General features: G+C 42.3%; 1 protein-coding gene across 1 annotated transcript in view; it reads right to left on the bottom strand.

Moving 5' to 3' along the window:
- Positions 1–2,575: 2,575 nt before the first annotated feature.
- Positions 2,576–26,949, bottom strand: part of LOC129079137 (phospholipid-transporting ATPase FetA-like) — a 58,558-nt gene continuing 34,184 nt past the window's right edge. Inside the window, exons 14-27 of the mRNA XM_054584095.1 lie at positions 20,199–20,364; positions 18,181–18,369; positions 17,375–17,490; positions 14,078–14,242; positions 12,127–12,238; positions 10,548–10,653; positions 10,010–10,157; positions 9,306–9,489; positions 7,699–7,922; positions 5,612–5,695; positions 4,059–4,304; positions 3,749–3,887; positions 2,864–2,994; positions 2,576–2,764 (exon numbers count right to left, since the gene is read on the bottom strand). Of these exons, the coding sequence (XP_054440070.1) occupies positions 2,576–2,764; positions 2,864–2,994; positions 3,749–3,887; positions 4,059–4,304; positions 5,612–5,695; positions 7,699–7,922; positions 9,306–9,489; positions 10,010–10,157; positions 10,548–10,653; positions 12,127–12,238; positions 14,078–14,242; positions 17,375–17,490; positions 18,181–18,369; positions 20,199–20,364 (2,199 nt within the window). The remainder of the gene's footprint in view (positions 2,765–2,863; positions 2,995–3,748; positions 3,888–4,058; positions 4,305–5,611; positions 5,696–7,698; positions 7,923–9,305; positions 9,490–10,009; positions 10,158–10,547; positions 10,654–12,126; positions 12,239–14,077; positions 14,243–17,374; positions 17,491–18,180; positions 18,370–20,198; positions 20,365–26,949) is intronic.

Genomic DNA, 26,949 nt, shown 5'->3' on the forward strand with positions numbered 1-26,949 from the left:
GAGGAAGGCAGCACCAAGGTAGGGAAGCCATGATGAGTCATTAAAGAATTTTAAACTGGCAAATGACATGATCTGATTTGTACCTTTGAAAGATCATTCTTTGTGGTATGGATAGTGAATTGGAAAGAAGCAGAATCAGAGGCAGGGAGACGAGAGAGGCGGATGTTACCATGACCTGGGCAAGAAATGGTGAAAACATTGGGACTGGGGATGAATTAGAAGGGAGAGGTTTGAAGACATTTCTAAGACACAGTAAATGGAACTTGGTAACAGGATGGATTGGATTAGAGGAATGGAAGGGAGGAGTCCAGAAAGACTTCCAGGTTTCTGGTTTGAGGTATTTATTGGGTGGTGTGCTATTCAGGGAAACAAGAAAAATAGGCAGAGAAGCAGAATTCAATTTTTTCATTTCATTTGTACATTCAACAGACATTTATTAAAGGCCCATTATATGCTATGAATAGACAAGTAAATCAATGATTAAAATGTTCTGTGAAAAGTGTCACTGTTAGAGGTATGCACAGGGGAGCAATTGAATAAATATGACAGGTATGTAAGTCACACTGAGGAATTAGGGGAAGCTCTTGGAGGAGACAATGCCTAATCTGAGTTTCCTTTCAAACAAAATCGAGGTGAAATTCACATAATATAAAATTAACCATTTAAAAGTATACCATTCAGTGACATTTAGTACATTCAAAGTGTTGTTCAACCACCACCTCTATCTATTTCCAACTATTCTGAGTTTTGAGGGGTGACTAGGAGTTTGCTAGATGAAGAACAGGTGAGGGAAAGCATTTTGGGCTACGAGAATAGCATGTTTGATGGCATGAAGACCAGAAATGGCACGATTAGAGAATGCAGAAGGGGGAGTATTGAAAGACAAGGCTAGAGAGGCCCCAATAATAAAATGTCCAAATTTTAACTTGATCCAGAAGACATGGGGAGCCTTTAAAGGGTCCAAAACTGGGGCTTGACATGATCTAGTTCACCTTTCCAACAGATTACTCTGGTAATGCTTTGGACAGGAGGAAGCCAAGAAGGCAAGTTGGGAGATTTTATGCAGTAATCCCGATGAGAGAAAAAGTCTAGGCAAGGACAATGGTAGTAATAAAGGAGGGAACTGAAAACAAGATTTAATAAAGATGCAGAGTTTACATTCCTTGATGACTTATTAGACATCAGACTAGAGGAAGACTGTAGGGTGAGTCCCACTATTCTCCCTTGGGTGGTGGTGGCATCCTGGGATGAGATTTTGGCAGAAAATGATAATTGCAGGTTGGTGGGTTAAGTGTGAGTTTCCCAAGATTCAATTAAGTGAAGGGTCTCGGAGTCAGTTTAATAAATGGATCTGGATTTCAGAAGAGAGATATTGGAGAGAGAGAGCACTGAGGACTTTTTGTTGGTAGATGAAGTCATAAGTTTGGATGAAGTCACTCAGGGAAAGTGTACCGAGAAGGATGAGCAGAGAACCTAGTACTGATCTTTAAGCATCAATATTGAAGGTATGCTAAGAGGACAGAGCTGTACTGTTAAAAGATGTGGTCATACGGAGGTCAAGATAGAGTTTAGCAGCAGGGGGCAGAAAAGTGGCATGGGTTTAAAAAGCAGAGAAAAGGCGGGTAAGGGAAATGCTGGTTTCATCTGAAGGGGAAGGTTGGTGGGGTCTGTAGTAAAGTGATATTGTTTGGACAATGTTATTGTCCCTGAGGCCGCAAGATACCACACAAATCTCTCCGCTCCAAAATAGGCAATTTATTACTCCATCAACTTCTTACAATTTCCCAAGTACATACAATTTCTTCTCAAAATAATTTTATGGAATGAAGGCAAATGTTCACCGATTATGACTATGTCCCGTCAAGAAAAGATTTAACCCCCTCAGTCTCCCCTTTCTATTTTTGAGGCCTGAAAAGGTATCAGTTTTTGGGTTAAATGCATCAAAAACGGGGGGTGGGGGAGGCAAAATCTTGAGCTTTCTTTAAGGCAAGTACTACCTCCCCCACACCTTTTTTTTTGGTATAGAAACTCTCCTTCAGCTTCTTATGACCTACTTTTCACAGGTGTCTCCTCTTGCTACCCAAGGCCACCAAGACTTATTCTAATCCCCCAGATAAACCTGAGAAGAGTGCCTGAATGAGGCTACGTTTGTATGGGGCCCTGGCAAGGTTCATTTTGCTCTGGGTATGGAAAACAGAGCCCAGGGTAAGGCTCTTAGGTTCTGCTTTCTTTTCCTTTCCCCACACTGCTCCTCTTCACCCACTACTTCCACAGTTGCTTGTCTGGACTAAAACTTAGAAGGGTCGGTAGAAGGGAGGCCTAAACTTTTCTTGAAATGCTTCATTTTTTCTTTAAAAGCTGCAGCTCTGACAGATATCTATAGCTCTTGCTTTACCTTTTCTCACCTTCCCTGGGCACAGCCTTCCAGGGAATGAAGAGGCCGAGCCCCTGGAGTGAGAGTGGGAGAGCAGGCCTATGCTGCCTCGCCAGGGACTCTAAGCCTTCCTTACAAAGTTAGGCAGATACAAGGGAGGAAGAGCAATGACTGACTCCTTTGGGGTTTCCCTAAAGGCCTCTACTTTTTAAAAAGAGAGCTGCCTTTCTTGGGCCACTTGGACTTCATAAACTTGCCAGAAGTGATGAGGGGCCCAAAGCCCTGTTTGTGGGAGAATGCATAGGCAGAACGTCGAGAGCCTGCATGTTTCCGTTTCCCCAGGACTGGGAGTGATGGTGGATGTCTTATGCGATGAATTCTGTCAATAACCTATAGCCAGAGCATAGGGGACAGGGTTTTATTCACAGAGGCAGAGGCAAAGAGGGTCATGAGTCACACATATCCAGGTAGATTCCCTGTTTTACTCACCTTATCCACACTGAAGGGCCATAACAACGGTTTGAGAAACTTGTACCCAACGGCAGGCAACATGCAGAGGACCATGCTGAGGACAATACTGAGCCACAGTTGTGGCATGATCAGAGTGTTCCTTGCCACACCTGTAATCAATGAGCCAGGAGGGGAAAGGCTAAACCAAAGCCTAGAGGAAGGGGGCTGTCCGCCAGAACTTGGGTACCTCTGCAGTCCAAAGAAGGAAGTATTGATTTGGAGACAGTTTAATCTCTTGAGGAATGATATAAATGCAAAAGAATTGCAGTGAGGTCCTTTATAGAGCCAGAGTCACTGTGAATTCACATGTCTTTGTCTCCCTCTAAAGGCCTGGAAAGGCAGGAGAGGTGGGGGGTAGGCTTGGAGCCTTGGCTTGGACACAAATGGGAGAGAGGACTTTGGAAGGGAAAAAAATGAATGGCTGGGTGAGAGGTACATCTACAAACTTACTCTCTCTGTATTTTATCCTCATTGGAGTGGAGATGAGAGATAGGGAAATTAATATGGGAGACAATAAGCAGTACCCCCCAGAGGAAAGAATATTGGATGGGGATCCGGGAGACCTAGATTTGAGCCACTTAAAATGGTATTAATAATTCTTGCCCTGACTACCACAAAGGTTCCTTGTAAAGATCTAATTAGGTTAGAAATTTGAAAATATCTTAAAACCATATAAGGTAAAATATTTTCCCTCGCTAGATTTTGAGTCCTTTTAGGGCAGAGACTATGCCCTGTTCCTATTTATGTCCACAGAACCTAGCACATAATAATAGCTTCTTAGTAAACATTTATTAAGCAACTATATTGGTTCACACTCCCCACTCTTCTTCCCACCCCCTTGCCACACACTGGGCAGAGCCTTACCTAGGAATTGGAAGACATTGGGGAACATTAGGCACAAGCCATCACTGTACAGGAAGAATGAGATGCAAAAGTAGAAACCTAGGCTACCCCAGGTGAAGAAGTGGTTTATCATCGTCCAGTAGGTTGTCTCCAGGGCAACCTGAAAAACATCCTTTTACATGCAATATTCTATAAGCCACCTCCCTTTTCCAGTTGTGTAATGAAGGATTCTCCCTTCCCCACTTTCCCTCCTTCCTTTCTTTCCTCCCTCTCTTCCAGGCAGTCTCCCCATCCAATCTCCTTACCCCACCTCCCCACCCACTGTCCACACCTGCATTGTGACCACCCAAAGCAAGGAGGTCTGCACTATCAGGGAGAAGGACTGGTAGTCAGAGATTTCCTTCCCATCCCTGCGCACTGAGTTGCAAATGGTCCCCATGGAAATAGAGAACAGCACAAAGGAACTGTAGATCCCATGAAGCAAACACTTCATAAATTCCTTCTTGTTGAAATAGAGGTTGTCCTGGCCTGGCTCGTACAGCTCTGGGAAGCATAGGCTCCATGTTTCATTCACATCCTGGAGGCACCAGAGGATAGGGAGGAAGGCTCAGGAAGGTGCTGTCTCCATCGAGCAGAAGCTTCCCCCCACACTCAGTCTGCTGCCAGGCTACCTAGGAACTTCCTCATGGATTACTGAAGAAGTGGAGCCAGAGAACAGAGCAATGACCAGAGACACTTCCTGAAGTCTACTCTCTAGGCAAGGATCTAGGTAGTGGAAGAAAGCTAGGAGAAGCTCAAGATGGTGGGAAGGACCTAGAGGCAGTTAGGATTGGGGTAGCTGGAAGGGAGGACTGGTTCTTGGGGTGAGGGAGGCAGTTGGGATATGAGTCCCCAGTTTGTGTTCCTTTAGTTGAATATTCAAAAGCCAATGGGAAGAGAGGGGGAAGCCAATGGGAACCAGTGAGTCCCTTGGAGGTATCCATGTTCTGTGATGCTCCTCCCATTCCCGTAGCTACTGGTGAACTCAGGAAAAAGGATTCATTATGTGGATGACATTGGATCATCCTCATCTCTTAAATCTGGATAACAAAGCTTGGGGCTTGTTTTGAGGTTGTGGACCCCTAGAATTAGACCACTGAAGCTTGTTAGGACAGTTGAGTGACACAATTCATCCCTCTTGCTGCTCTGAGGCTGGCAGCTACTTCATGGAGAATTTTCCTTTCTACCCTGATGGAGATCAGGAACTATGATCCCATGATGTCCTCTTTCAGCTACTTTATTCCTTTTTGGAGACTCCTGTCCCCTTCCCTGTGCCCAGGACTGGAGGTAGCAGTAGAAGAGGAAGGAGAGGCAGGGTATAAGGACCCCCAATGCCCAGGAAACTGCTGACATGGACAGATAGCTCCCTTAGGCTGACTCCATATAACTCAAAGGTATCATACCCATACTCCTATGCTTGGCCTTCAAGTACCCTCACCTAGGTCTCCCTGCACTGGTGTGTCTCCTCATCTCTGTGTGGTCTCTCTTCTCTCAGAGCCCCTTGCTTTACTTAGTCCTGACCCAATGACTCTATTTCCTTTCACTACTTTGTACACATTCAATTTACTGTACAGCACAATTTCCATGTTTCTCTTTACAAAGATAAAATGGATGCAAGAAAACTTGGATTTCTAAGACTGAACATTATTCTGTGTAGAGGGGGATTCTTTACTTTATCCCACGATACCTCTCCAGGTGATGGGCTCCCTTCCTTGCTCTAGAAATAATTCCATTTACCCTTGACTTTGTAGAATCCAGCTCTTTCTGTCCTCCTTACTCTTGAGAATATTCCTCAAAGGCCCAAGGGCTTTCAACTCTGACTAAGAGGCTTGCTGCTAGTCTTACCTGGTCAAATAGACTCAAGGCCAGGATCGGGAGGGAGGTGTAGACCAGGTTGTAGAAAGTGATAAACCAGGTATCATAAACTGCCTGGAAGAAATCCAAGGAGATTTTTTAGATTCTGCTCTTCTCCAATGTCTCAGCTCCACCTCCCAGGTCCAAGAGAGCCCCATTTTCCCCCTACCCACCCACCACTATACTAACTTAGAACAGGGTTTGAATTTCAGAAATCCAAGGCTGACCCCGGTCTCTATTTGGTCCTATTCTATTTAAAACTCTGGCTACCAGGCCGAGGCAAGGCTATATCAAGCTTATTTGTGGCCAACCTCACAAAGTTGATGTGGACCAACCCTACCATGACCTGCACTGCCCCTCCCTGCATAGAATGCACCTAGAGTGGCTGCTAGGGAATGCTAGCTGAACCCCTGCTCTTCCGGGCCTGTAAGCCTCTGGGCTTTTTTCTTCTCTGCTTTATGGCATTCAGTAGCTTCTATAACACTGGACACTTTCTCACATTGGCAAGCAGAATAGACCTAATGACCCTTCCCTAGCTAGGTGCTCCATCCTGGGCCTAGAGAGGGCTCCTTTCCTCACTAGCCACAAGAGGTCAGCAGCAACACATACATACACACACCGACACCTCCCACAAACCGGGCCTGCTTTGTTAGGCGCTGCGCATATATCCAAGTCTACTACTGTCTGCTGACTGGTCAGTTTCTCCTGGAGCCTAAGGCAACAGAGGTAGTAGGGAACCTCCCAAGAGAATTCTTCCTGAGCTTGTTTCTCTTGGGAATCTTTAAAAGACACCTGAGAAACTTCTCATAGGGAAAGGGACTTCTTGTGGAACATGGAAATCCAGGTGTCAACTCTCCGCACTACTGTGGGGGAGAATTCATATTTCAGTGTGGAATTAACTCATTAGAGCAGATCTAAGGGCACAAGAACAATAGACAGGGCTTGCTTAAAAACCTTTCACTAAAAAAGTTATAGGTCTAGGATGTGACGACCCACCATAACCTGCCCTGTTAGAAATTTATGATTTATTATAGTACTACTTTTTCTTTCTTTTTAAAAATAAATATTTATTTCTTTTTAGAGAGAGGGGAAAGGAGGGAGGATAAGGAGAAGGAGAGAAACATCAATGTGAGAGAGAAACATTGGTGGGCCACTTTCTTGTATATTCCCTGACCAGGGACCTAACCCACCACCCAGGCATATGTCCCAACCAGAAACTGAACTGATGACCTCTCACCTTGCAGGACAACACCCAACCAACTGAGCCACACCGGTCAGGGCTAGCACCCACCTTTCATCCCCGGAACATTAGCAGTCAGTTAGGCATGAGCAGAGTAGGAATGGATAGACCAGGTGCAGAGATGCCCTGGGGGGAGAGCGCCTGGTGCCTGGTAAGTGTGCTTTCCTGTCTCTCTCTTTCACCTAAGCTCCAAGGGCCCTTCTTTTGCCTCTGTAACTTGTTTCCTGAGCTCGATCCTTCTACCTCTGTGACTTTCTAAATTTTCTAAATCAACTTTCTCTTATAGTTTAAAAAAAAATTTCATTAGAGCAACAATAGTGTTTTTTTTGGGGGGGATGTAAAGGTGGGGAAGGAGAAATAAAGGGAAGTTGTGTTTCCAAGTATGGCTATGGATGAACACCCTAATCAGCCTATCTGGCAAGACCCAGAGACCCCCTTAGGCTTAGCCTGTTCCATAAAGACCACTTTAGATCATTTAAAAAGTAGAAAGAAAGAAAATCTCCCAGATTGAGGAATTTCCCCCATTACATATGTTTGGAATCTCTAGGTCTCTGTGTCAGGGAAAATGTGAAAATATCTTATGGGAGAGTCTGAAGGTAGGAGTCAAGGCCAAGCCAGAGCCAAGCCAGAGCCAAGCCAGGTGAGTTAGGGTTTGGAAATCTAAGGTTAAGTGTAGGTTTAGGAGACGGGACAAGCCTACGTGAGGAGCTTTACAAATGGATGGCAGCATGTCATAAATTTGGTCTCTACAGGAGAAAAAGAATCTCAGCTGGCTCAAGTAGGGGTGACTAGAGAAGACCCAGCTGACCAAAGTAGGAAATGCCATCTGACCTCCTACCTGTGCAGAGAACCCGTTGTAGAAGGAATACCAGAAGTGCACGAGAGTGAAGACAAAGTTTTTGTAAAAGAAGTAGCTGAGAAACTTGCACATGCGATTGTAAGACCAGCGGCCATGGACCAAGAGTAGACGCTGAAGATAGTGGAACTGAGAGAAGGAGAAGTCACTGTTGAGCACGGCCTGCGCTCCCTCCTGGCCGCTGATGCCGACCCCAATGTGGGCAGCTGAAAAAGAAACCCAGAAGCTTCTCAGCCACAGATCTTGTTTGCTGGGCTCCTAGTCTGAAAAAAATGTAAAAGGCAGGCTGAAGTCATGTACAAATCTGTTATTTTACATTTACAGTATTTTACACTGTTCAGCCCAGCTCAAAATGGCACTGACTTAGTGGAGCCTTTTCTCCTGGATGGATTGCTCCTCCCCCGCAAGTTAGTAAACAGCTCCTTCATCTGCACTTTGTTTTGGATGCTGCTGCTCAAAAATGCCTGGTATGTCTAGTTCTAGAAAGCTGTCCTGGATGGTTTTTGCACCTACTATCACCATCTGGGCTCTGTCCTACTGTCCAGATGCTGAGGTAAAAATTTCTTGATATCTCTTGAAGCCACTCAAACCAATACAAACGCAGGATGAATGTCAAACACAATATTTAATTACCTAAGTTTATCTAGGAGCTAAAATCCAACTGCTGGGAGGAATAAGTGATGTACATACTTTGTTAGTGTTCTTCAGGAGGCCTAAGGGGACTTTTTTTTTTTTTTTCCTGGATAAAGCAAGGATTATAATTGATGGATGGTAAGACTGAAGTTTCTAAAACTTTTAATTAGTCTGTTATTGTGTAGGCCAAATTCATTGATTTTCTGGCACATAGCTATTGCATTGCTTAATGGAATAATTGAAATCTTTAAAGCCCTAAAAACCAGAGATGTTCTAGAAACCGGGGAAGAGAGAAAGAACACTTCTTAGTATTGAGGTAGAATATCTGCTAGTGCTTTCTGCAGAGAGAGAGGCTGGACTGGAGGACCTCTAAGATGTCATATCAATTGCTGAAGGCTAACAACATTCATCTGAAATTAAAACCAGTTTCAGCCATTTGATTCTATTGGTCTGAAGCATCAATAAGTCTGCTATTCTCCTCCAGCCAGAAGAGTTGGGGCAAGCTCTCCAGAACAGTTCCTTAAGGAGGAAGAAATCCCTGCATTGGGTCTTACAGCTAATTTCCTGGTTGGGTGGCCCTGTCTTCAGCCTAACTTTGCTCAGGCCCACAGCCTTCAAAAAGGAAAACAGATTATGACTGCTGCCCAGGGGTCGGTCCTTTCTGTGGGCTTTGATGCCATCTCAGAAAGATGTGTTCATGGGTTCTTGTGGGAGCTATGTGTATCTGTATGTGTATGAGTGTTAAATGAACAAATCTAAATGTATGTGCATAATTGTGGATATGAGTTGATGTATGCATGTGTAAAAAATGGGAATGCGGGCATAGAGGAGCATGAATGAGGACGCAGGAGTATGAGCCGGTAACACAGCGCCACCCAGATCAATGTTGTCCGTAGGGGAAAGAAAGGCAAGCCCATGCCTAGCGGCTACAGCCCTCCCCCCAACCACTCACTTGCCTTTGATCATGCTGACGTCATTGGCCCCATCCCCGATGGCCAGTGTCACCCACTTTGTGTACCTCTTCACCAGCTCTACCACCTGGGCCTTCTGAAGGGGTGTCATCCGGCAGAAGATCACCCCCTTGCACATGCATGCTGTTCGCAGCAGTTCCAACTCCAGGTTCCCTTCTAGAGCATAGGCCTGCAGCACCAGGACACACCCACATTTCAGGTCGACCTTCCTAGGCCCTTCCCCACCCCTCCATACTCTCCTGTACTACAGAGGTCAGACATAGCTGTTCCCAAGGTGCTTCATTCCCAAGGGAGGCCAAGCTCCCACGTCAGTTCTAAGCATCATCACATCTGATCCAGCCTCCAGCGCGAACTTATCAGGGCAGCTCGCTGGGTCTAATTAGTTGACTGGGCTATAAGGCCAAATTTCTTTTCTGAAGACCTGCTCCTGCTCACTGCCCCTTTTTCCCTAAGTTACAGGCCACATCAGTAATGAAGAATTTGGAGAAGGAAGGAATATGCCCTTGGCTTCTCTTTACTTGTTATTTCTGCCTAGAGAAAACTCTGGAAAGGTGTTTGTCAGGCAAGAGCACCAGAAAGAAGGGGGAAAAGGGTGACACATGGGTCTTGAAATTTCCCTGAAGTGGGCTGGACCTAGGAAAAAAGTTCCTTGGAAGAAGAGAACAGATTTGTAGCTCTGTGTTGCCCACCAGACTGTAGCCATTGATGATCAAGCCATAGTTGCCACTGGGCACCTCCTCGGGTATCCTGACAGGCATTTTGGGCTTCGTAGAGAGGTCATTGTTTATTGGGTCCGATTCCAGTAGAGGCTCAGATTTCATCTTATTAAGGGCTGACCTGAAAGCCAAGAGTAGTGATTAGCGTCTGACCTGAAGCCCCAGAACTTACAGGGAAAATGTGCCACAGAGTGAAAATGGGCAAGGCAGATATAGAGCCTCCTCAAAGCATCAGTTGGGGCCTCGGGCTTGTCTGCCTCCTGAGACCTGCCATGGCCTTAGGTCCCTGACCATCCACATACCACACTTCTCCATCTCCCTACCCCCTATTCCAATCTCTTGAGCCCTAATGCTTCTTCACAAAATTCTCTCAACTACTTTAGGTGTTTTTGGTTCACCCCTCCTCCTTTTCTTCTCCATTCCTTCTGGCAATGTGGGGCCACATTGGGTGAAGAGGTGGGTGGGAAATCTTGTGTCCAGGGATGGGTTGTGGCAGCTGTCGCATCTGTACCTGAGCTCTTGCTGAATGGTTTCATTATCCCTGCCTTCCACGAAAAACAGCCCATCCATTTCATCCCCAAATATGCCACAGGCATAGGCAATGTTCACAGCAGTCTCTGCAGGGAAGGGGGAACACAGGTTGCATTTTGGCCAGAACAAGGTGTTCTCACAGTATACAACTACATAGACTCTAACAGTGGGCTGCAGCGCCCATTGGTCCACATTTGTCATGGATGCAAAATGTATTTTTCATGAATCTGTGGAGACTATATTCAAGCATTCACAGGGCACTGTCTATTTGGTACCGGCTTGCAATTTATTTATCTTTTTTAAAAAAAATTTATTTTTAGAGAGAGGAGAAGGGAAGGAGGAAGAGAGGGAGAGAAACATCAATGTGTGGTTGCCTCTCATGTGCCCCCCTCACTGGGGACCTGGCCTGCAACCCAGGCATGTGCCCTGACTGGGAATTGAACTAGTTACCCTTTGGTTTGCAGGCTGGTACTCAATGCACTAAAACACATCAGCCAGGGCAGCAAGTTATTTATCAATAATTAGGATCATTCTGGCTTAGCTTTCTCTACAAAACCTTCTGTTTCTTAAAGCAATTCTAGTTTGTGTCCACTTCTCCAGGCAATCAGGATGTATTTTCTTGAACAGAATTGTACACATTTCTATGCTAGATTTTATGGGAAACTGAGATATATTTAGGTTATAGTCTTTACATCACAAGCCTGAATTTCAGAATGAATTCATACTAAAGGAAAAAAGTAAAAAAATAAAAATAAAAGTATGAACCTTGGCTGCAAGTGGTATTAATATTCAGAGGAGAGCTGCAATTGTCATAAAACCTTTTTTTGGAGAAAGGCCTTGAGGATGAGTAAGACTTGCTTAGAGGAAGAAAACATTTCAAATGGGGAAACAACCCAGAGGCCCCAGAGTAGGAACTGGTTTGCTTTGGGACACACTGAAGATAATGGTCACATTAGGATGGAGATAAGGATGTGTAGGCAGCAACAGGCTATCAAGGTCTTGAAGGCCAGACAGTGGAGTCCAACTACCTACCACATAGAGTTGCTGTAGGTACCTGAGCAGAGGAGTAACATCATAAAAGTAGAAAGTTTTAGAAAGATTAAACTGGAGGTTGTTTGTAGGTTATACTGAAGTTAATAAGGGCAAGGGACAGAGATAATTTCAGAAGTTTTTGCAAAAGTTCAGCCAACACGGGACAAAGGCTGAACTAGGGTGGTAACACAGTCAGGAGGCTCTTTCAGAGGAATTGATGGGGCATGGTGAGAGAACGAATCTTTGGGACAATGGCGAGGGTATAGTCAAGGACAACTCTAAAATTTTTAGCTTTTAAGCTCCTGGATGGCAGGTATCTGTGTCTTCAATGTCTAATACAGCATCTGTCATTATGTATTTAGTTAGAAAATTGTATATAAGACTGGGAAAGGAGCTGTCCCATAAGGACTCAGCCTGGATTATAAGGTATTTTTCAAATAAATGGATAAGAAAAAAAAAAAGGAAAACGAAGAAATGGCGAAAGTGGTTAGGGAAGAGGATCCGTCAGGTGAGGTACTCCCCTTTACCTTGCTTATCTCCAGTTAAAACCCATATTTTAATTTTGGCTTTGTTCAGCATTTTGATCGTCTGAGGTACTCCATCCTGCAGCTTATCTTCTATGGCTGTGGCCCCTAACAGCTTCGAACAGAGATATCAATGAGTGAGGAAAAAGGAGAGTCACGGCATTTAGTGCAACCCAGCAATTCAACTGGCACCTCAGCATCCTCCTTAGTAAGCTGGCCCTGTCTTGGCATGAGGACACCAGTGATAGAAAACTCAGCACACTCTACCTTTCCACAGATGCAGCTTTCAACCACATGCTGAAGTCAAGCTTGGAAATGCAGACTCTTAGGGACCAAAGAGGGAAGAGACTTGCCCAAGTATATATGATGCTGTGTCCCACTTCTAAGCCATCTGTTTCTCTCAACACACCTTCACTTCTGCTTTGCTTCATGGCATGCTTCCTGGTTTTAGTCTCCAAAAGCAGTGGGTTCCAGACAAGGGATCCCCTATATCCCATTCTAGTTTTTCTTTCAGTCCCACAAGAGCTTGGGTGAACTTCTTTTGTTTGTACCTACTATGGTCCCCTAAGGTTTTCAAGGCCTTTTCCCATGAAAAGGGAGATAACTAGATTAAAAGCATCTCGGTCCAACAGCATGCCTCCTCTCTGCGACACCCCAACAGAGCTGACCACAGGGATGGGCACCAGGACTGAGTCTGAGGAACTGAGAAACTACTGATTTCTGCTAGGCCTCTAGAAGGACAGTCTAGAAATACTAACCACAGAGCTGACTATGGAAGGAGATTTGTGAGCTTTGGGATCTCTGAATTTTCCCATTTGGTGTCAGTAATTTCTCTTTTTCATAGCAGAGCCAGCCTGTATTAGTCTGGTCACAAACTTTGGGCTCATCCTTAACTTCCCCTTTTCTCATATCTTATAATCTAATCCATCAGCAAATTCTGTTGACTCTACCTTTAAAACATGTACAGAATTTGACCATTCCTCATAACTTCCACCACTTCTAGCTGGTTCAAGCCATTATCATCTCACAACTGTCCTACTGTATCTACCTTCTAATTGGTCTCCCTGGGTCTGTGCTTGCTCTTCTACAGCATAAACTCAACATGGCAGCCAGAAAGACCGGCTGAACTCTTCAATAGTTTTCCACATCTCACTATAAGTTCTTATGTTGGCCTATCAGGACACTCTATTACTTCTCTGTCTCATGTCCTTTAATTCTTTCCTCCTTACTTCCACTGTATCACCCACCGTAGCTGCCTTGCTGTTCACTTAACAAGTTAGGCCTGCTCCTGTTTCAGGGCCTTTGTTTTTGCCATTCCTTCTGTCAAGCTAATCCCCCAGAGACCTGCTTGGCTTGCCACCTTCATGAGGTCTCTGCTCAAATGTCTCCTTCATAGTGAAGACTAAGCTACTATGCTTTGCTCTCTTCAAAACACACACTCATATGCTGATACTCCCTAGGTCTCTTCCTGGTTTTATCTTCTCCCATTGTACTTTCACCATCTAATATACTATGTATGTTATTTTTTAGCCTGTTTTGTCTACTGCTGTGTGCTAAGGACTTAAAACAGTGACTGGCATGTAGAAGACCCTTAATAAATATGTGAAATGAATGAGTGAATATTTTTATCTTGAGCATTCCATCAATTAATTCTGGATTATCTAATCTGTACATTATTCAGGTCCTAATTTCTCCCAGATTACTTAGTTTCTGTGAGCAGCTTTGGGATAAGAAATACTGCCAGAAAGATGAAATGTATAACCAGTGGATTTTTCATTATTTATGGATCTCAAAGATCCAGGATATCCTGTATCACCTTGGGTTCCGGTATGCAGTATCCAGAGAGAGTCTGATCTCCTGATTTGCTGGAAGCCACTCTCAGAGCCCTTGCTCAGTCTGCTGACTGCCGTCCCCCATTGTGCCCCCAGGCTGTCCCTGGCTTTCTCACACTAACCATCAAGTCTTTTTCGATCTCTTCATAGACAGCTGATATTTTATTTTCCCGATTCACCAAAGACAAGCAGGCTTCGCTATGTTTCTTGCTCCAGTCACGGAAGAATGAATCGTCCAGTTCTCGATAGGCCACAATGAGGGTGCGAAGGCCTTCACAGGCAAATTCCTGAAAGACGTGTGTACACTGAGTGGGCCTGGGCTGAATTAGGGCCAAGTTAAGAGAGTGGCAGACTGACCCCATAGGTCCTGCCTGCCTGCAAAATAGGGTTTAATGGTTAGCCTCATCAGAAAACAACTGTTGAACTTAGCAAAATGTCCTATGGATTGGGCCAGCATGGCTGGGGGTAAAGTTTGAGAATACTTCTGACAGATAGAAGGTTTTATCTTCTACCTGTAGTTAGGTAATTTGCTGTGTGACTCTGGGAATAACCGAGCCTTCTAGATTTCTTTCTTGTAAAACTGGGATAATTCACCTTCTACAGAGAGGATAATGATGTCTATAATGTGAGAACAAAGGGAGCAATGAAGTAAAAAGAAAAGAAAAAAAAAGGAATTGGTATAAAAAATAATCAAAGGTATCACTATTTTTTACAAGCATACATTCATTTTATTTTCCTCTGTCTCTGCCTTTCTTCTCAAGTATTCAATGGGCATCTCAAGTGGCACACATATTGTGTATTTGTGCATAGCTGGTTGGCTCAGCAGTGTTAGTGAGGCCACTGCTGAAACGTTCTCTGGGTGAGCTAGCATCTTTTTGTGCCTTGGCCACCAAGAAATATCCTAATCATAGCTAGCTATCTTGCAGAAGTATCCTCTCGGTCACAAGGAGGGCTAGGCGACAGTATCAGTGGTTTAGTGCAGAACTCAAATCCAACTGAGGGTGGGTTAGACACAGATTTTGGTATTGAGGATTACACATGGGTAACAGTTCCACAGGACCACTGTTACAGTGAGCTTCAACAAGATTCACATTGGCACTGCAAGAACAAAGAGAAATAGAATTTATCATCTTAATATTTTGCTCTTAGTTCCCTGTGCACCCCCTGAGTGTCTGATGTTAGCTGTCGGGTGAAATCAACATAAGGAAGTATATGTAGGGAGTGCCATACAGCTAACATCAGACACTCAGAAGTTACATAGGGAAACCTTTGTACTGTTGGCAGGTGAAGCTATGAAACAGAAGCCTGAGAGACCTTAGAGACATCTTAAGAAGGGAACCTTATGGCAGAAACTGATTTTGCATAGGATACTGATAACTGGAGTTGGCAAGCATAACAATACACTGACACATTCTTAATCCTTCAAGAAATAATTTAGCAGCCTATGTTGACAGTATTTCTTACTTATCCCTTCTGTTTTTCTTTTCTCTTCTGGTTGGCAAACTAGGACCCTGGGGCCAAATCCTGACTGCCACTTGTTTTTGGATGGCCTGTTTGCTGATCCCTGTTCTAGATGTCCTGGAGCCATGTAATAGTGGGTTTTTGGAGCTTGACTCCTAGGTTTATCATCAGTGGTTAGCTGAAGTATAGTCAGGCTCCACTATGGGTTTCTACTAAGGTTGGTAGTAGGAAGCAGGTTGATAGATCTGAAACAGTTTTGTGACCTCTGAAGCCAGTCTGTGGAAATACTCTCTGAGAAGAGAATCTAATTCATGTGTTCTGGAAAATTAAGAGATAAGAGTTTTCAGACTAGCTCATAAAAAATTCTGTGGCCTCTGGGAAGACTTAAGAGCCATCCTGTGTAGGACACAACCAACTTTTAAAAACACTTGAGATACAATGTTGATACCACAAAATTCAGCCTTTTAAAGTATACAATTCAGTGTTGCTGTTTTTTTTCTAAATTTACTCATGTTGTGTAACCATCATTACTATCTAATTCCAGAACATCTTCATCACCCCCCAAAAGAAACCTCATACCCATTAAGCAGTCATTTCCATTCCCTTTCCCCAACCATTAATTTACCTTCTGTTTCTACAGATTTGCCTACTCCAGACATTTAATATAAATGAAATCATACATGTGGCCTTTTGTGACTGGCTTCTTTCACTTAGCCCAGTGTTTTCAAGGTTCATCCACCTTGTAGCATGTGTCCGTACATTAGCCCTTTTTGTGACTGAATAGTCCATTGTATGGATATACCACATTTTATTTATCTCTTCATCCATTGATGGGTATTTGGGTTGTTTCTACTTCTTTTGCTATTGTGAATAGTGGTGCTGTGAACATTCAAGTACAAGTTTCTGCGTGGATGAATATTTTCATTTCTTTTGGGAACATGCCTAGAAGTAGAATTGCTGCGCCATATGATAACTGTATGCCTAAATTTTTCAGGAACTGCTAGACTATTTTCCAAAATGGCTCCATCATTTTACGTTCCCATGAGCAATATAAGGTTAAGATTTTTCTATATCCTCACCAATACTTACTACTGTCTGGTCACCTTTGCTATTTTAGCTATACTAGTGATTTGTAGTAGTATCTATGGTTTTTATTTGCATTTCTCTGATGGCTAATGACACTAAACATCTTTCATGTGCTTATTAGCCATTTGTTCCTTGATTTCTGACTATGTGTTAATATAGAGTCAAGCTAAAATGGCCTAATAGCATTTTCCCTAGTCAATTTTCTCTTTAAAATATTTTCCTGATCTGTCCTTTCCTCATCGTATTGTCTGTCCTATGTCCCCAACGCTCTATATATCCAGATATAAGGGTAGAAACCCCAGAGAATATGGATCTGGTTTTCCTTTCTAGTGCCAGCAGACTGGAGCCACTCTCTCTTTCTGATATATCTCAAATCCCAGATGGTGGAAGTGGCATGGGGTAGGCAGTGGGGAGGAACCCGTGGGGATTCTAATTCTGAAGATAACAGATAACAGTCCCCTAAACAGCTCAGGCCTAGTGCTTTCTGCTCCATACCCTAAACATGATCTGTTCTCATCATGGCTGGTGGGGTCGGGGCCTCCCATACCAGCAGGTCCTATTCTGAAGCAAATTCTAGATCTGACCATGGGACGTCCAGAGCAAGGAATTGAAGAGAGAACTATTCTGATTGTGCTGAGTGCTACCACGACACAATCCTTGTCGTGCCCCTGGGATCCTGTGCCGTCTAACTGTTTGACAATGTAGTCAATGAGAATCCTATAAAATAAGGTCATTTTTATTCTTCCATCAATTAAAGAGACACAGACACCAAATCCCATATGGAAACACACTGATAAAGGAACACATGTGGACACGTATCCAGATACACAGAACCACCCACAGCTTCCCTCCCCCACAACATAAACACTTACATCTAAATGTTCCATGGTCACTTCTTGGAGGGATGTACAGGATGGGTGAAGCAGCTGATAAAGGATGGTGTCTGCTCCCTTGCAGAACAACATTACCCGATCTTCAGGTGTCCTCACTAAGGGTAAACAAATCAAGCACAGTAACCATATAGGCCCACTCTTACAAGAACTTGTTTGGGTCACTGTGAGATGGCAGGAGGCTGTTCCCATGATATTTGTTTCTGATATATTTGGGGGCTAAACACTCAGTGAGTGGCCATACAGGATAAGTGATATAGTAAAGAACGGTAAGCGTGAGAGAGGAGGACCTTATGGAACCAACTCTTCCATGGATTCCATATCACCTGTGGAAGACTCTGATGCAGAATCATTTAGCTTCTCAAGCCCAAGTTGCATAACAAGACCCATGCTTATTAAGGACCAAGGATGAAAAATTAATTGAGAAACTAATTGAGAAAAAGATAGTATAAATTTCTCCTATATTTCTGTCCCCATCTCTTTAAGTTAAGCCTTTATGCATTTATTCTCTGTTCTTAGCTTTAAGTGTTCTTACTTGCCACTACTCAGGAACACTAAAGAAGGGCTCTAGTATATGGTAGCGAGCTCCCACTTGTGTACACAAGATAATATAAAGATATGTGACAGAGAAAGTGGGAGTGGCTCTGTGTTTGTATTTGAGGCATAGTACCAATGAGAAGGCATATGGATGGCAGAAAACATTTGTGTGCAGAGTAAAGAGAAAGTCAATATGTAAAAGTATATAAAAGACAAATAAGGGGAGAGGATCTACTAGGAGGGGCACCCACCAATAACAGACATCCTCTTGCGCACATTGCTGAAGTCCAAAATAGCCAGCAGCTGGTAGACTTTGGTTTCCCCCATTTCGACTACCGTGATTGTCTCAGGAGTACGGGAACGCAACACAAAGCCAAAGTTCCTGGCAGCAGTGACCAGGGCACCTTCATCTGGGGACTGAGCCTGATACACCAGCTCACCTGGCAGGAGAGAATTGGGCAATCAGAGCCCACAGAGATGTGCAGCTGAGGTCCACTCAGAAGTGACGCTGTCTTCCAAATGGCTTAAATAATAATGGAACCCAAGAAGGGATATCTTCCTTCAAAAATTCCTCATAGTTTGGCCCTAAAAGGCCAAGTTGTATAGAACAAGTCAGTTTTTTTCCTTCCCCAAATTTTCAACTCATTTCACAGACCTGAGTTAGTATTACAGAGGAACATGGTACATGCAATATATACAGATGAACAAAACATAGGCAGTTACTTTCCAACTTCAGTGGGTAAAGATGGCCCAGGGGGCTTGTTAAAAAGCAGATTCCTTGGCCCTACCCAAGCTTACTGAATCCAGAATCACAAAATCTGGGAGGAGGGCCCAAGAAATAGAATTTATAACAAATATCCTGGGTGAGTCTCATGCAGGTGGTCCTGCATGAAGTGCTCTTGTATAAGGCTGGCCAATCTTTAATTAAATACCACTAAAAGATAATAATATTGATGTTTTAATAAACAATTTAAAATATATATGAATGAGTATTGTCCACTTTGAAACTCTCACCTTGGGAAGCTAAATGACTCACTTTGTTGAACCAGTCTTTCACTCTGATATTATTCAAGACATTTCTTGAGCTCCTCTATTAGAATACACCACAACCTGAGGTATATTTGGGATTATTTCTCTTTTGAAGGACAATTTAATTTTTAAAAAGTTATTCATGAGATACATCTATGGGACAATAAGACTATTTTCTAGAGTGTTTCCTACCTCGTTACTCAAGGTAGTAAACAAAGACATGTCCAAATATACTTCAAGTAATAGTAACTTGTTGGAATGTCAGGCCCAGAAGGACCTGTGGTGGGGAAGGAGCTCATGGGGTCAGGAACCGTGAAAGCTGGGTTCTTATCTCATCTCTGCCATTCGTAGTTATAGGATTTTAGGCAAGTCATTTAATCTCTTTTAGCTTCATTTTCCTTCAAAACTGGGATCATTTTTCTTTTCCTGCTTACTTAAGAGGGCTGTTGTGAAGATTGTGGGAGATAATATAAATGAAAGCCATTTCTAAAGCTAAAGTAATATACAAATATAAGGTGTTACTAATAGTCATATTATATAAACAGTACATTAACTTTAAATGATGTGATTTATTTGGTTGCCTAAATTATTGTTTGTTAAGAAGAAAGTCTTCCTAATTTATAATCAGTCATTTCTCATCATTTCTAAAAAAGGTTTGGATAAATAAATGGATGATATAGTTACACAGGTGGAGCAACAGTAGGTTTAGAGTTGTATAGAAAATAATACAATAATTAATACATAATAATACAAGAATGAACTTTGTGTTTTGTGTACTCACAACTGTAAGCCTACTGTTGCCCCACCCTGTATTTGGTTATTAAAGAAACTAGGATATGTTGGGATACCTTATTGTGAAGTAACAAAAGGACAACTCTATTCATCCTTCAGGAAGTCTTGCCAGAGACAGTGGGGCTGATCTTGAGGACAATTCAGACGGACTCTATGACAGAACATCACAGGGTCTCAAGATCAGAAGCTCCCTATATAGCACCAACTTTGACCCCTATCCAATGACTGGACCTTTTTAAGACAAAGAGGTTGCTTTCTACTTGAATATCTCCATCGACTAGGAGCTCATTACTTAATGACTATCCATTCCATTGCTGGGGAATACTTCCTATTAGAAAGTTCTTTCTTAGCTTAAGCCATTACAAATGATATCAAACCACCCCCACCTCCATGCAGCCTAGACTCTATGATACATTCTCAGTCCACAAGGCCTCAGGCCCCTCCTCACCTTCCACTTTCTCCTCTGACATCACAGTATGACACAACGAGAGTGCGAGGAAAAACAAGTGCACCCAGCGATCTCCCTTTTTCACTGCTTCCACCAAAGTCTTGTCATAAAATGAAAACTTAGGGTCAGCCAGTTTGTTGTAGGAGAAGCTGACCTCTTCTGTTTTCTGGAACACATAAACCGGAACAAACTTCTTAGCACAGTTTGACACTTGGTAAAAGTAAAAGGTCAATTTGGGAGCAATTTCTTAATGTGATAAGAACTCTCAGGAGGATGGGGACAGAAAAGCAAGATAAATGGAAGAGGCCCTGTGCTGCTTTTGAAGGCCTTTTTAGCTCTGACCTGGACCATCCATTCATTTGGGCCAGAAAAGATCCATCCCATAGGAGCCAAGCTGAGCACTGCTCGGCAGACCTTGCTTACTCCCTTTCTCCCACAGCTAGCCTGAATGGTCAATGGCTAGCTTCAGTATCTACTTTTTCAAGTCTCAAATCCATGATAATCAGACCTGAAGGTATGAAGGGGTGACTGCTCCCTATTAGTAAATGGTACCTGAGAAAAATCTTGTCTCTGGCTATCCTCTGCCTGATTCAGGGAGCTGGGACTCAAACTGAGTCCTGATATCACAGTGACATCAGGTCAGTGATATCACTGTTACACTATTCCTATTTAAGCCCACAAGGGGGCTAGAGAGGAATATTGCAAGACAGAGGCAAGGCTGCATTATAAAGAACCTTCAGTACACAGTGCTTGGTCCAGATTTCATTTTGAACCATTTTACTTAACCTGTCAGCATACCTCACTCTTTCCTCCCTGTAACCCACATGGTCCTTGACTTTGCCTCGATCTTTGGGCCTAAGATTTACTACCATTTTCCTGGCTATGACATAGATGTGATTCTCATTCTCCATTTCAGTTGGACCACTGGACCACCTTGGATAAACATTTTTTTTTTCTGGTTTAATTTGGCCCTGTGGTTCTCTTACCACAAATTCCCCAGGGTTCACCACCCGGGAATGTGATATTAACAGATTCCTCTAGCCCATACCAGAACTCTCAAGGACATTCCTCCAGTTCTTTGTAGTTGTGGTACTACTTGGGCTGACCCCCAATATGTCAAGTACAGACGCAATTGTCCTGCTGGTGTTATGTGGGGGTAAGGGAAGTTGGTAGTGAGCTATAGGGGTTCTTTTCTATATATCCCATATGGAAGGAGTTTTGTCATAGCATCGAGGAAATATGGTCAGGTCCAGAGCCAAGCCCTAGACCTGGCCAACCAGAGCTGTGAACTCTGAGAGGTTTGTGGGTTCAGTAATTTAAGATAAATCATTATATAGCACCCCCGGAGGCTTTTCTAGAATTGGGTTCTTGTACTGGAACTGGCACGGTCTTTAAAATGAGAAGCTGGTGAGTGATGAGCGATAAACTAAGAGGCAGGCATGAAGCTGACCCTGCATTAGCATCTGATATGCAATAGGGAGTCACAGCAAATTTTCTGCTGAAAGTGACATAATTGGATTTGTATCAGAGAAAGTCCTCTGGTGGCAGCATGGAGAATATGTTGAAACTCCCATGGGAGCAAGGAGGCCAGTTAGGAGGCTGAGGTGACACACCCAGCAGGAGAATGTGCACTGAGTCAGGACACCCAGCAGGAGATTCGCTGGCTGGTTAATGAGGGGAGAAAAGAGGGGCAGGAAGGTGTCGGGGAGCTCTATGATTTGAGGTTCCTGAAGATGTTTTTGACAGACTGGATTGGAGATAACTGAAAGGCATGCAGGTAGTAACTGAGGCAGGCATACACAGTTTTGAAGCTGAGTTGTGAGAAATGAGCTAGTTTCTAACCTTTCCTTCTAGACAAGTAATGTTTGAGAACACCAGGCCTGGCTGTGTACAGGGCTGTGTCAGGACTGGATTGGAGCTGCAGTACGGCGTGATCTAAGGGGCAGTATTCACGGACAACTCTGAAACTAAAAGCCAATTAAAAACCAGTTAAACAAGGTGAAAGCAAATACAGGTACCAGGAAAAAGAATGGAAACTGGGGATACAGATCATATGAGAGGAAGTATATTCAAAATGGAGGGTGGAGGTGGCAACTAAGGATACTCTTTGAGATGCTGTGACATAGCTATAGACAGCTTTTATATGACATCTTTAGCCTTGGCCATGGTTGGGGAGGGAGCTATCGAGGAGGCTTGGATATATGGATCTGGGGGACCTCAGTAAGTAGGTGGTAGTTAAAGCCATGTAAATACATGAGATTATACAGATAGAGAAGAGGTACAATTATAGAGCCCTAGGGAACATCAGCACCTATGGCCAAGGAGATGAGCAAAAGCAATCAGAGAGAGAGAGAGAGAGAGAGAGAGAGAGAGAGAGAGAGAAGACAGGAGTTATCTAGAAGCCAAGGCACAAGAAAGCTTTAGGAAAAAGTAGAGTTAAAGTGTTAAAATCTGCAGAGAAGTTGGGTAAGGACTTAATAACAGGTAGTCATTTAGTCACCTTGGCTAGGATAGTTTCAGTGGATGTGATAGGACAGAGTATGATTACATAGAGTAGGTTGAAAAATGAATTAAAGTTGAGGAGTAGGAGATTGCTGTAATTGCCTGTTTATATTACTCGTTCTGTAGTCTTCCAACTCTTTGAAGGTAGAGAACAAGTCTTGTGTCTTATTCAAACCTTTCACACTTACTCAGAGTCTGACATGTGGTTGATAATCAATATTTTTGAATGACTGATGGAGACAGATATTGCTAGAGGGTAATGCAAGATGAAGGAAAAGTTCTAAGTATTTTTAAAAATATGAATAAAAATAAAATATAAAAATTTATTAGTAGTGGTTACCTCTGTTTAATGGGCTAAGGGTTACTTTAAATCATTTATTTAAATTTAGATTAATTATTTCAATTTTTTTTAGAGCAGTCTTAGGTTTATAGAATAACTGATCAGAAAGTACAGAGTTCCCATGTACTTCCTCTCTTCTTTCTACTTCAAGTTTCTCCTATTAACATCTTACTTTAGTGTGGTATATTTGTTGCAATTGATGAACAAATATTGGTACATTATTATGAACTAAAGTCCATAGTTTACATTAGGGTTCACTCTGTGCATACAATTTTGTGGGTTTCGACAAATGCATAATGAAATGAATCTACCATAATGATATCACACAGAATAGCTTCACTGCCCTAAAATTCCCTGTGCTTGCTCCATTGTTTTATCCCTCTCTTCACCATTCCCCAAAATCCTAGCAACCACTGATCTTTCTACTATCTTTATAGTTTTGCCTTTTCCAGAATGTCACATAGGAATCATATAGTATGTAGCCTTTTCAGACTGGCTTCTTTCACTAAGTAATATGCATTTAAAGTTCTTTTCCTTCTTCTTCTTCTTCTTCTTTTTTTTTTTTTTTTTGTGGATTGATAGCCCCCTCCCCCAACTTTAAAAAAAATCCTTACCTGAAGATGTGTTCATTGATATGAGAGAGAGAGATATGGAGATGTAAGAGAGAAAAAAATTGATTGACTGCCTTCCATATGTACCCTGACCAGGGATTGAACCTGCATCCCAGGTAAGTGTCCTGGCCAGAAATCAAACATGCAACCTATTGATATATGAGATGATGCTCCAACCAACAGAGCCACCTGGCCAGGGAGACAGTTCATTTTTTATTGCTGAATGATATTCCATTGTATGGATGTAGGAAGCATTTGTTAAAGGGAGAAAAGGGTCAAGTGGAGTGGAAAGAATCATTAGGGAATAAGTTTCAGATATTAATAAAAAGGGAATACAAGATTGGGTGAGGTTCCTAAAGAAAAAGGAAGAGATAGAATCAGAATATATTAAGAGATTGGTATTAAGAGAAAAAGTGATACTTCTTTTTGGGACTGAAGGAAAAGAGGTAAAGGTAGGTTCTGATGTATGTATAGAAAAAGGTATTTAGCTGATAGTTTGGATTCTTCTCAGGAAAGTTGAAGGTGATGTCAACTGCTGCATATTGGGGATAGAAGAGGATGTGGTAGAAGGTCTGAAAGCAGTGAATTTTGGAATAGCTTAAATGGAGAATTGAGAATTAAGCTGATCATAAATAGGTAAAAATTATCCAGTGGCAACTAAGCCCGGGAGAGGTGGAGTCTCTGAATTTGTAATGGCTTGTGATCGCCACAAAGTGCTTGGCACTCTAGTTAGAAACAGAGAAGAGTAGATGATTTGAATAATTCAAGGTTGAGATCTGCTGGGTGATTAAAGGGGGGAAAGAGGACTACTAAGGTATTTAGAATGCTTATGGTTTTGAGTACAGATCAAGGCAAGAGAGGAAAGGAAGTAAAGTCACAAGGGATTGACAGACTGGAGGAAAAGGAGAGATGAGGGTTTTAAAATCTTCCTGAGATAAGAAGGCAGGCATCAGGCATACTAGGAGTCGGATACCAGGAGAGATGGAGGAATGAGGTTTGTGATTAGAGAACATGACAAGGGAGTTTACAATTACAGGGTAGCACAGTTCTGGATGGTGACATGGAAATAGTGGATACAGACTTTTTTGAGCGCAAGGAGTCAACTGGAAGGCATATTATTTCAGATATCTGAAAGGATCTGTGGTGATGGATCATCCATAAAGAAGCCAACACCACTCAAGATGATAGCAGGGATTACTAGAGAGACAAAAATATGTTTTCATAGTTTAAAATTCCTCAGTGAATGAGGCAAAGAAGCCAGAAGATTTGTAGGTGTCAATGACAAGAAGAGTACAGCCAGGAGTCATATGTATCACAGAAGAAAGATTATATGAGAGAGAAAAGAGGAGTGCTTTAAAAGTGGCACAGGGTAATGAAAAGCATACCTTTGAGCCTTTGGTGTGTGCAGTATAAGAGGTGGAGGGAAAGTCATGTTTCAATCAAGGCAGGGAGATGACAGTGTTTTTGTAAAGGTTTTATTTATTTATTTTCAGAAAGAGGGGAAGGAAGGGAGAAAGAGAAGGAGAGAAACATCGATGTGTGAGAGAAACATCAACCAGTTGCCTCTCGCACACCCCCAACTGGGGACCTGGCCCACAACCCAGATAAGTGCCCAGACTGGGAATTGAACCAGCAATCCTTCAGTTCGCAGGCCAGTGCTCAATCTACTGAGCCACACCAGCCAGGGCAAAAGTATTTTCTCGAAGAGATGAAGTTGTAGTTAAATTTGTTTACAAGAAACAAAGATGCCAATGATCAAGTGGAAAATGTGCTACAGTCAATCAGTACTGGAAGGAGGAGGAAGGAGAAAGGGTAATAGTTAACTCCGTAGAAGCCATAACTTTTGTTTATATAGCCAAGGTCATTAGCAGTCTTCCTGGAAGAAGATTTAAGACAAAACATTGATTTTTCTTTCCCCTTCCCAATCTCTTTGAATAGATATAGGGCAGCAATTTTCAACCTTTTCATTCCATGGCACACATAAACTAATCACTAAAATTCTGCAGCACACCAAAATTTATATTCTGGCCAATCTGACAAAAAATAGGTATAATTTTGATTGATTTACAAAAAAAAAAATAGTAATTACCTACCCTCTTTGCTCCAAAGGGACTTTTAAAATATCAGGTGACTACACTTGTATATAAGGATTTCTGGCACCAAGAATTAACCAATCAGATGCAACCTTATTATGTGGTGTGACCAGTAAGCTGCAACTCTATTTATATGACCTATATATTTATGGTTCAAGATGGGGCATTCACACTGGATGGCTATTACTGTGTTGGTTGTTGTCATTTTTTACTTTGAAATCTAAGGTTGCATGTTTTAAAAATCTTTGCAGCACAGCGGTTGAAAATCACTGATATAAGGGTGAGGCAGGAACTGGGAGCTTGAGTTGGCAGAGTGCTATATAAATCAAGTGGCCAATGGTTTTAAATTGGTTCCAGTAGGAAAGGGATAGATGAGGAGTGTCCACAACAGACGAAGCCCTATGAAGAGATACTTAAAATAATACCCATGAACAAAAGCTGAGATAGATCCAACACTGGAGAAGAGAGTAAAAATGACCAGCCACAGATAGAAAGAATAAATACCAAGATATTTTTACAATTGTGTAGGTTAGGACAATTATGTACTGAATCCTGAAGCTATAAAGAAAAAAGACCAATAGATTTGATTACATAAATTAAAAACTTTTACACAGAAAAAAATAATAAACTAAAGCCAAAGACAAAAATGGGAAAAATAATTGTAATGTGACAGGTAAAGGAAGAAGTTATTACTTTTACTATATAAAAAACACTTTTAAAGAAGGAAAAAATGGCAGAGACTATGAACAGGCAGTTCACAAAATAAATATAAATGGGTAATAAAGTGTTTGGGAAGGGGAAGGAAAATAAACACATAAAACTGATTCAAACAGATTAGTAATCAAAGAAAGGTAAATTAAATGAGATATCATTTTTCATTAATTAAATTTATAAAGATTAAAACATTGTTAATATCCAGTACTAACAAAGATGTGAGAAAAAAGGAATTCTCGTATATTTTTGGTGGGACTATACATTGATGCGATTTGGAGGGCAATATGGTAATATAATATTAAATGCATTAAAATTATGGCTACCCTTTGGCCAACCAATTTCAATTCTAAGACTTTATTCTAAGGAAATAATTATCAGAAGAGGAGAAAAAAAATGTTATGTACCAGGGTGCTTACCACAGGGTATTTATAAAAGTAAAAGAAAAATGGAATAAAAATAGGGCTTGGTTAAATTAAGGCATATCAATACAA

The sequence above is a fragment of the Pteronotus mesoamericanus genome, unplaced genomic scaffold (assembly GCF_021234165.1).
Source record: "Pteronotus mesoamericanus isolate MK-2021 breed Mesoamerican mustached bat unplaced genomic scaffold, CSHL_Meso_final contig_78, whole genome shotgun sequence".
Lineage (NCBI taxonomy): Eukaryota > Metazoa > Chordata > Mammalia > Chiroptera > Mormoopidae > Pteronotus > Pteronotus mesoamericanus.